The sequence below is a fragment of the Populus nigra genome, chromosome 9 (genome assembly GCF_951802175.1).
Source record: "Populus nigra chromosome 9, ddPopNigr1.1, whole genome shotgun sequence".
NCBI classification, from domain to species: domain Eukaryota; kingdom Viridiplantae; phylum Streptophyta; class Magnoliopsida; order Malpighiales; family Salicaceae; genus Populus; species Populus nigra.
Window position 1 is genome coordinate 7,023,787 of NC_084860.1, and position 10,109 is coordinate 7,033,895.

Sequence of the window (10,109 nt, forward strand, 5' to 3'; positions counted from 1 at the left end):
TGTTTTGAGATTTGTTGACATTCAGGGTTTTGTACGAGAGCATTTTTTTAGTATTGTGCATGTTTCAGATACTACTTCTTCAACACTTAAAAAAAAAAATTTGTGATGTACTCGTTCGATATAACTTGTATATTTTCAATATGTGAGGTCAAGGGTATGATGGTGCTAGCAATATGCGTGGCGTATGGAATGGATTACAAGCTCTATTTCTAAGAGATTGTCCTTATGCATATTATGTACATTGCTTTGCTCACTGACTACAACTGGCATTAGTTGCAGCAGCTGGAAATGAGATTTCTATTTGGTTATTTTTCTCAAAATTGACAACCATTATTAACCTTATTTATGCTTCTTCCAAACATCATACCGAGTTACATTATGCTCAGGCTATAGAAATTGCATATATGGTAGCTACTGGAGAACGTGAGACTGGTAGAGGGGCTAATCAAATTTGTAATTTACATCGAAGTGGAACTACTCGCTGGAGCTCTCATTTTGATTCTATTTGCAGCTTAATAGATATGTATGGTGCAACTATTACTGTGCTTGAAAGTATGGTTGAAGAAGGATCATCTAATTCTATACGTGGAGAAGCTGGTAGTTATTTGATTGTGATGAAATCTTTTGAATTTATATTCATCTTATATTTGATGCATAAAATAATAGGGATTACTGATTTACTTTGTCGAGCTTTGCAGCAAAAATCTCTTGACATCTTAAATGCAATGGATCTTGTATCAACTACTAAAGCATTGCTTCAAACTTTAAGAGATGCTGGATTTGATCTTCTTCTTGCAAATGTACAATTTGTTTGCAGAAAATATGAGATTGACATACCACATATGAATGCTTCGTATAAAAAGGCTACAGGTCGTTCATGTCAACAACAAGGTTTAGTGACAGTTTACCAGCATTATCATTATGATATATTTAACTCAACAATAGATTTTCAATTGGAAGAATTAAATTCTAGATTCAGTGATGGGACAATAGAACTCCTTGTACTTAGCTCTGCTTTAGAACCTAAAGACAACTTTAAATCATTTAAAGTTGATGCTATTTACAAGCTTGCTTAGAAATTTTATCCTGAAGATTTCAATGAACAAGAGATGTATTATTTGAGATCTTAGCTAGAGCATTATCAAATTGATGTGATTCATCATGAGAGCTTTCAGAATATGTCTACCATTTTTGAATTATGTCGAGGATTAGCTGAAACAAATAAGTCGCAGCACTATCATTTGATTGACAGGTTGATTCGTCTTGTTTTGACTTTGCCTGTTTTCACTACCACTATAGAGCGAGCATTTTCAACTATGAAACATGTTAAAACTGTGCTTCGTAATAAAATGAAAGAGGAGTTCTTAACAAATTTTATAATGATTTACATTGAACGGGAGCTTGTTAAAGATATTGATTCGGATTCGATCATAGATGAATTCTATTTCATAAAACATTGAAGGGTGCAGCTTTGATAGTATAATTTATTTTTATTTTTATTTTGAATTTTATGTACTTTAAATTTTATTTTTTATATATTTTATGTTATGTATTTGAATTAAAACTTTATTGTTAACTTGATAAATTTATATATCCGAGTGAATGATTGATCTTAAAAAATAATTTATGTGTAATTATATCATAGCCCAAGATAGGAAAAACTCCTGGCTCCGCCCCTGCTCGATAAATAATTAACCTTATTCATTGTTTGATTAGAACTTTCTTAATAAATCAGATAAACATTAATTACTAATTAAATACATAGCTTGGTCATAATGCACCAATGGCATCCAATTTAAATGATTAGAAATTTAATATTATTGTTGAAAAACCTTTGAAGACCTCGATCGGTCATTTTATTTTTTTTGTTTTTTTTTCCCATGAAAACGATTAGAGTATAATAAGTATTGAAGGAGCCGTGAAGGTAGACTAGGAATAGGGACTCTACGGATATGCAGGATGGAAAATGTTTCCATATGAGAAGGCTCCTCTTGCCCTTCTCAATGGAGCTGGCAGCGTGTAAACTATTCTTTATAGAGAGGAATCGGCAAGGAATCATTCTTCTATATAATAGGAACTCGAATAAGTAAATGAACATATAAAGGAGACAAGCCAAAAGTGATCTCAACGCACATCCGAAACCTAAACACCAAACCCCTTCTTCTTGATCACTTCATCTTCCTCTATTTCTTTATTCATGTCTAATGAACATAGAGACCTCTACTGCCACACTCCTTTCCAAGAGGATCACCTTGGTGTCAAGCCTCTTTCCATTCTTGATTCATCAACTTATAACAGTCCCGGACAGGGGTTTGATCCTTCTCCATACATGAGCTTTAGTGAGTGCTTGCATGGATCCCTGGACTTCAATTCACTTGCAAAAGCCTTTGGCTTGTCGCCTTCTTCATCTGAAGGATTTTCTTCCATAGAAGGCAATTCGAAGCCAATGGAAGCTGGAGTTTTAGGTTGCGGTAATAGCACCGATCAAATTCCAGCCACCCCTAATTCTTCACTCTCTTTTTCTTCGAGTGAGGCTGGTGGTGATGAAGACTCGGGAAAGACCAAGAAAGAGACGCAACCTTCAAGGCCAGAGGATGGAGGAGAATGCTCTGATAAGAAAGAGTAGGTTTCTCGTCATGTAATTATTATATTGCACTTTCTTAATTAATCTTGACAATATTCTTTAAATAGAGATGGTGTAACTCTTATTGTGAAAACTATATATGTCATCAGCAAGGCAAAGAAGAAAGCTGAGCAAAGGAAAAAAGAGCCACGATTTGCCTTCATGACCAAGAGCGAGGTTGACCATCTCGAAGATGGATATAGATGGAGAAAATATGGACAGAAGGCTGTCAGGAACAGTCCATATCCAAGGTATCCCTCTGATTCTAACACCCAAAGCACAGCAAGTTAACCGAAACATACTAAATATTTGGCACTGACAAAATGCTTTTGCTCTTATTGATGATTGCAAAAATTAAGGTCAAAGAAGAACAAAGATGACACTGCTTGTTTCGTCCCTTCATATTTTCTTTTATATCTTCAATTTCATAAGATGAAAAAGGATTGGTAATTATAGACAACAAGTTTACATTTGTGTATATGTTTGATTCTGCTGTGTTCATGTGTTAACTGAATTCCAAGAGCATCACAGCTAGCTAGCTATACATGATTGCCTGAATCTCTAAGAACGCTGCATCGTCACAAATTTAAGGGAGTTCCGGATCAAATTCAGAACAAATATTAATTGTTTCCGTTTTATTATAATTGTATCAGGAGCTATTACCGGTGCACTACTCAGAAATGCACTGTGAAGAAACTTGTAGAAAGGTCATTCCAGGATCCATCAATTGTGATTACAACGTACGAGGGCCAACATAATCATCCAATTCCAACAACAATTAGAGGAAGTGCTTCGGCTATGTTTTCACACTCAATTCTAACACCTGCACCCCTGGCAACTGGGCCTAGGCGCTTCCCAGCTCATCTTCAAGGATATAATCTTGTTCAAATGCCTGCTGCCACAAGCAACAAAAAATTGGGGGAATATCCACAAAACGTTAATCAAGTTCCCGACTATGGACTTTTGCAAGACATTGTCCCTTCCATGTTCTTTAGACAAGAGCCTTGAGAAGTCTGTCTCACTGTACGTGTGCTTTAATAATCTTACCTTCCTGACTTTTTAGGTAATTAATACTTCTTTTCTTCCTTATATACCTACTTCAAATAGTACTGATTTGAAGTGAATATATGTGCTTTCTTTAGATCAGAGATTGATTTGATTGAGAAGATATAATATTGGGAAATGCTTTCATGTATGTTTCTCAAGAACCTAGCGTTAGGAGGATTGCACGCTTATTATACTCCAAATGCATTCCATTCCATTACTTTTTTCTTCTCCTTTTTTGTATTATATATGGAGGTGTAGTTGATCTTTTGAGAATGAAACAATTTCCTAGTCTTATTCTTATATTACATATAAATTGAATAATTTAATGCATAAAATCCTGTTAATCTATTGATGGGTATCTTTATCTAGGGAATAAATTATAACGCAGTCTCTATAGTTTATTAAACCTGATTAATACGTTCTTGCAGTGTAAAAATAATGCTTCTTGACCAATATTAAATATATTCCTTGATTTAATTTTTTTTCCTACACAAAATACTCCTTTTTCTTTAACAATAATCGAAGGAATTTTATTACAGTACTTGCCATTTAGAATTAATATGGCCAATAAGAAAAATTACAAGTAATTCAGGAATGAAAGAAAATTACAAAGAGGGAAAGGCAAAATGAACATAAAAAAAAAAAAAGCAGAAGAGAAGACTACACAAATACACTAGAAGATATAAAAGCCATGCACCAAGTCTATTCATCATTGGACGGGATGTCTCCTCTACTTGTTTGTACAGCAACGAATTCAACCTGTATATGTAAATAATCTGTCATTACTCTTAATCCAGGCTGATAAACGCATCAGAGTAAGAACGAAGCATGGCTTCAAATCTGGTGATGTATAGTTGAAAACTTTATTATTTCTGGCCAACCACAGACACCCAGGCAGCACTAAAAGAGAGAATTTCTCATGTCTACGTTGAAAATTTCCTTACATTGGTGAATGGAACAAGAAGTTGTCTACTGTGTCCGGAACACACCAAGTAAAGGCCCACTAGGACAGAATTTTGCACCATAAACACCAGCAAAGGAACAATGAATCAACATGTGATCTACTGTTCACAAAATACTTCTTTTCTAGTCAAAATTCCCCATTGTCAACCCTACTTCTCTTTCTTCATTCTCTTCTCAAGACTTTTTTAAAAACAAATTGACAAAACAACATGTAATTGATGGAGGGACTAAATTATTGGAATTGAATTATGAGTTTTAAAACTAGAGGATTGATCAATCAGTTTTGTATGCTACACAAACTATGTTATAATGAATGAACTGTATCCTAGAACGTCTTTGGTAGCTGTAGGCATGGGATCGATGCCAGGTGAGTAAGTCCATGTGGGGTTCCCGGAAAAACAAGAAAAAAGAGCAAATCTATGTGGGGTTCCCGGATCTTTTATTACATAATAATATTTAAAATAAATCAGAATCATTAAGACTCGAAACTCCTTCGCTTTCAATGTTTTTCCAATATTTATTGCAACCAGTTTTGGATTCAATGGCAATGCTTTTAGTTTTGACTAAGGGGCGACGCCATTGTAGGTGGGCACCTGATGGATTAACCATGTGTTTTGAATGCCAAACAATTTCTGCTCGGTGGCCTAAATAATGTCTGAAAACGGATAGAGAAAAGAAGCATCAGTATGACTGTCAGTGGTCAGCTTAGAATTTGTGGTTGAATGGACGCTCCATGTGGGGTGAAGAAAAGCGAGAAAAGTTGACTGCAGCGACCGTTGAATTTTGAAGTTGGAAAAAGAAGAGTCTAGGGCAAAAGCTTCTCCCAATAGGTTCATGAAGACAGGTCACTGCCTAACATGGGCTACATATCTTGACCAGAAACAATTGCCATAAAATCAGATGAAGAAATTGGTACGGACCAAAAACTAGGGTTATTCTTGGTCCATTTCCAAGATTTTAATTAGTCATAAGGAGGTTGCTGACCATTTAGAATGCTTCCCTATGTATCAATAATGTCGGCATAGATCGACTCTTAGGTGAAGGGGATTTTATTTTTTTTGAAATTACGATTAATTACATAATTAATTTTATATAATTAAACATGGTCGGTTTATCAGGTTAAACGTTGTTATCTCACCTTGTTAATGGAGCAAAAGAATAGTTTTGGGAGCAAAAGAATCCTAATAGAGTTGACATCTATTCGAATTATATATATATATATATATATATAAGCTTTAAAAATATGGTTTAAAAGGAGAAACTATTATCTATCGTAGTGATATCTTTAGGTCAAATATTGTCACCAATAGTTGCATAAAGTAGAATTGAGGTTTCTCTTCCAGAAAACACCAAACACCAAACAGGGAACTAGCAAATGTTATCATGGCCAAAACCATTGAATGTCAGGAATTGACTAGTATTATTACTCGACACAATGATGGTCATGCTAACATAATTTTTGCTAGACATTCAACTAGCTCCAAGACTAAATCAAGTCATGATTTTGATGAAGATAATAAGTCTAGAGAGAGTGTTTAGTGTCTTTTCTAGAAATCAATCTTATAGAATGGAACATAATTTCTTTAACCCAAAATATTAATCTCAAAGGAATAAATAATTCAACCCTTATACCTTTCACCAAACATGCCTTCTATAACCTCTTAGATTCCCTTCCGAGAAGAAAGAAAAAAAAAACTATAAATAGGGAATTCAACATATATGCTCTTAAAAGATTTTATTCTTAATAAAAAAAACTTTAAGAAAATATTTTTATTCATGGAAAAATATTGAAAAAAAAAAGTGGTTCTTCCAAAAATTTCTGAAACTAAAATTGAAAATCAAGAATAATATTACAAATTTATGAAAACTCATATATTTCATATAATGTTTTTTTGAATGGTTTTAGTTTTGTGCTTTAGAAAATAATATAGACTAGTTTTTTAAAAAAAATATCTTCACAAAAACCTGAAAATAGGAAACTAGTACAAATTCTAAGATAGAAGATATACATCCTCCTTCTATTGAAATTAAGATTCCTTCTAAATGAACTTTTTTAATTAAAAATACTTTTCAAATAAATAGAGAACATAAGAATGTCATGTCTAGTGATCTTAAAAAGATCTTTGAGCAAAATAATTATACTAATAAATTACTTTAGCCTTTTAGGGACCAATTAACCAATATAGAAAATTTGTTGAATCATTCAAAGACTATCGTTTATGAAACTCCAGTTGTTTCAAGATCTATTTTCAAATCTTATAAGATTTCATTAGAACTCTCCAAAAAAAATTGAGAATCATCTTTTTTAATTGAGATTTTAGGTTGCTTCTAATTCTATACTTATTCTAGTAAAAATAGATATTCCATGTTTATCTTATGATGAAGATGAGATTGAAATAAACAAAATCAAATAGGAGTAGTTATTTTTTCTAAAATGCATTAAACAAGGCCTATAACCCTAAACATATTTTTCAAAAAAAAACCCATCATTATCCAAAATAAATACAACTCCAACTATATCTATGAATAGAACATAGATTAGTTGAGTATCAAGTCATTGGTTTACTCTAGGAAATTATCATAGTATCTAATACCTACAAAACCAAGACAAGTATTTATGATAGAGATATAGTTCAATTACTTGTATTTAGCTTTACAAATTAATTAAAAGGATGGTGGGACAATCTGCTCGTCTAATTTGACCATGAGTCTTGTCGCGGCGTGACGCGTGGAGTCGAGAACGGCGGATCTCCCTCCTGATAGTGTGTGTTGAAAAGGGGGTTTAAGTATAATTATAAAGTTATGATTATAAGGTTTAAGAGTTGCTATTTAGTATTGCAGTTACTAGAAAATCTTTGGTCTGCAAGAGTCTGGGTAAGGGACTGGTTGTATAAGGGAAAGACACTTCACCCCCAGTGCACCCTACTTAAGATAAGCTGCATTGTTGTTTGATTATTATTCTAAGTCACGTTTCTGTTCATTGATCTTTTCTAAGGTTCAAGGCAGATCTCCCTTTGTGAGGAAGTCTCTACCTTATTCGGTTAAAACCTAACTATTCTAAGGCTCAAATTTTAGCATCGCATTTATTTTCTAAATATAACTTATCCCTAACATTTCTAACAGAATAATTGTTATGGTTGTTTTATATTTTGGTCAAACCCTAACGGATAATCATAAATTGGTTACGATATTTATTTTTGCATTTTTAAAACATGATAAAAATACGATTTTATTGTTTTTGAAAATATACATGAAAAACCTTTAGGATTTGGCCGTATGGACAAAAAAATAAAAAAAATTTAATGAAAATTTAATTTTTAAATTTTGATTTTTTTATTTTTTGAAGTTTTGGAGGAAACTGAGTATTTTTAATATCGGATATGTATCTTATAGTGTAAGTCTATAGCATGATATTATGCAAAATAGTTGGAAAAAAAATGCGAGGAACCCATAAATATTTTTAAAATGTCCTTTGAAAAATTTGAATTTTTTGTCTTTTTTAATTTTTTTAATATTTAAATATTATTATTAAATATATTGCCTTGAGCTGAAATGGGTCAAACCCGACTCAGTTGGGTTGGGCCAATTGTCGGCCCAACATCTTTTTTTTTAGGCTAGACTAGACCCTACCCAACCATCTAGGCTGGGCTGAAATAGGTCTAACCCAGCTTACAAGTTAATTATTTTGCAGAACATGAATCAATGTTCACGTTCTGTATGCAACTAGAGATGTTGCATGTCGTAGGGGGGAATTGAGGGAAGGAAAAGGAACGCTACCTGATGTGGAAGGGATGTGACTGTCGTCACTAGTCTAACGTGGGTAGGGTGGAGGTGCTGGTGGCTCATGGTAGAGTTGGAGAAAAACAACCGATGTTGTGGTGCAAGAAGAAGAAGAAACTCGCGACGGAGAGGGAGAAGCTTGCATTGGCTATCTCTGTCGCCAATGAGAAATGGGTTTGCAAGGTTATTAGGTCATCGTCAATCACAGCATAGAGGAGGTTGCGGTGGCTAAGGAAGCGGCGAAGAAAGAGGAAAACGTTAATGGCAGAAAAAAGAAGGGAGAAAAGGCTAAATATTAGCCAACTTTGATCATTGATTTCTTTCCCCTCCATGCATGGAATCTACCACTATTTATAGGGGGTGGAAGAGGGATAATTTGTCTTTACTGGTGCCAAATCTTGACCAATGATTCGAACTGAAAGGATCACAACCATTAGTTTAAAGTGACCATTATGAACTATCAAATATTGACAGTTAAAGCTGCCTGAGTTGGCTTCTTTGGGCCAACACCATGACTGATGTGGTATCAATAAGCCAAAAAGAACCATTATAGGGTATGGTCAAATATCAAGTCATCATGGTGGTGTATGTTTTGTCAAATTTGATGAAGATACAAAGCATTAAATGCTTTGAAAAAGTAGCTACCCGGGCAACTTTTTCGGGCCAAAGGTGAAGAAGATGAACAGTATCACACGACGCATCGTCTAGTATGTCTCTTTTTTTTTACTGTTTAAAATGGCATTGTTTTGGACTTTTTAGGGTTTTAATTTAAGGGTTTGGTCAAAGTTCAATTTAGTCTTCTGGCTTTTAATTTCTTTCAATTACACCCCTAATTGACCCTAAACTTTTAATATTATATAATTTTTCCCCTGTAGAACTTCAATGTTAGCCTTGAATTTCAACACCTTTTTCATTTTAATCCTTAGTCTTGGATTTATATAAATTGACCCTCAATTTACCATTAAACTTTCTAACCTCTTCAATTTCACCCCTAATTTCAATCAATTAAGTCTTAAGAGTCCGGTGCTTTTTTCAAAATGGTCATTGACAGTGAATTTTTTCAATTTAACCTTTAATTTACCCTAAACTTCTAATTTTCTAGCAATTTTACCCTTGATTTGAATCAATTGACTTGATAAAAAATTCCAATCTTCTAAAATTCCAATCTTCTTAATTAAGCCCGAATTAGGCTCCCAAACTTAATTTTTTACCAACTAAATCTTTAATAAAATTAATTTGACTCATTTAAAGTATAATTAAGTCCTTACATCTAATTAAATTCTTTAATTGGACCCAAATTAATTCTTAAACATAATTAAATTCTTAATTTAGCTCATGATTAAATCAAATTAGCTTATTAAAAATTTAATTATGTCCTTGAGCTTAATTTTTATGCAGATTCGTCTAAAAATTATTTAATTTTACCTTAAATCCGCATTATCTTTCCAATTTTGGTACAAAGAGGTATGATTAGGCACTTATGTCCAAAATTTCAACTTGATTTTTTTGCATATTTGTAATCCTCCTCAGCCTGCTTTTGCCAAAAATCAGTATTCTTTCTATTATTTTTTATTTTTTATTTTTTTATGGGGATGAAAGAAAGGTAAAATTTTGAGGAATAACCCAAAATGCGTTATAACAGTACTAATTTTTAATTTGTAAGGGTAGACTTTGAAGGAAATTGAATTTCAAACTA

The 10,109-nt window shown here is 33.1% G+C and overlaps 1 protein-coding gene across 1 annotated transcript; it reads left to right on the top strand.

Annotated features, from left to right (window-relative positions):
• The first annotated feature begins 2,108 nt into the window (after window positions 1-2,108).
• LOC133702677 (WRKY transcription factor 28-like) lies at window positions 2,109-3,858 on the top strand. Its single transcript, XM_062126999.1, has 3 exons — window positions 2,109-2,622; window positions 2,734-2,874; window positions 3,277-3,858. The coding sequence occupies exons 1-3, from the start codon at window positions 2,198-2,200 to the stop codon at window positions 3,629-3,631; spliced, it is 921 nt and encodes a 306-aa protein (XP_061982983.1). The 5' UTR covers window positions 2,109-2,197; the 3' UTR covers window positions 3,632-3,858.
• The last annotated feature ends 6,251 nt before the right edge of the window (window positions 3,859-10,109 follow it).

What these genes read in the sequence shown, in the direction of transcription:
- LOC133702677 (XM_062126999.1), top strand. Translation starts at nt 2,198, where the DNA reads ATGTCTAATGAACATAGAGACCTCTACTGCCACACTCCTTTCCAAGAG. An exon ending in GAATGCTCTGATAAGAAAGA is followed by an intron (nt 2,623 to 2,733) that starts GTAGGTTTCTCG and finishes ATATGTCATCAG; the next exon opens with CAAGGCAAAGAAGAAAGCTG. An exon ending in AGGAACAGTCCATATCCAAG is followed by an intron (nt 2,875 to 3,276) that starts GTATCCCTCTGA and finishes TAATTGTATCAG; the next exon opens with GAGCTATTACCGGTGCACTA.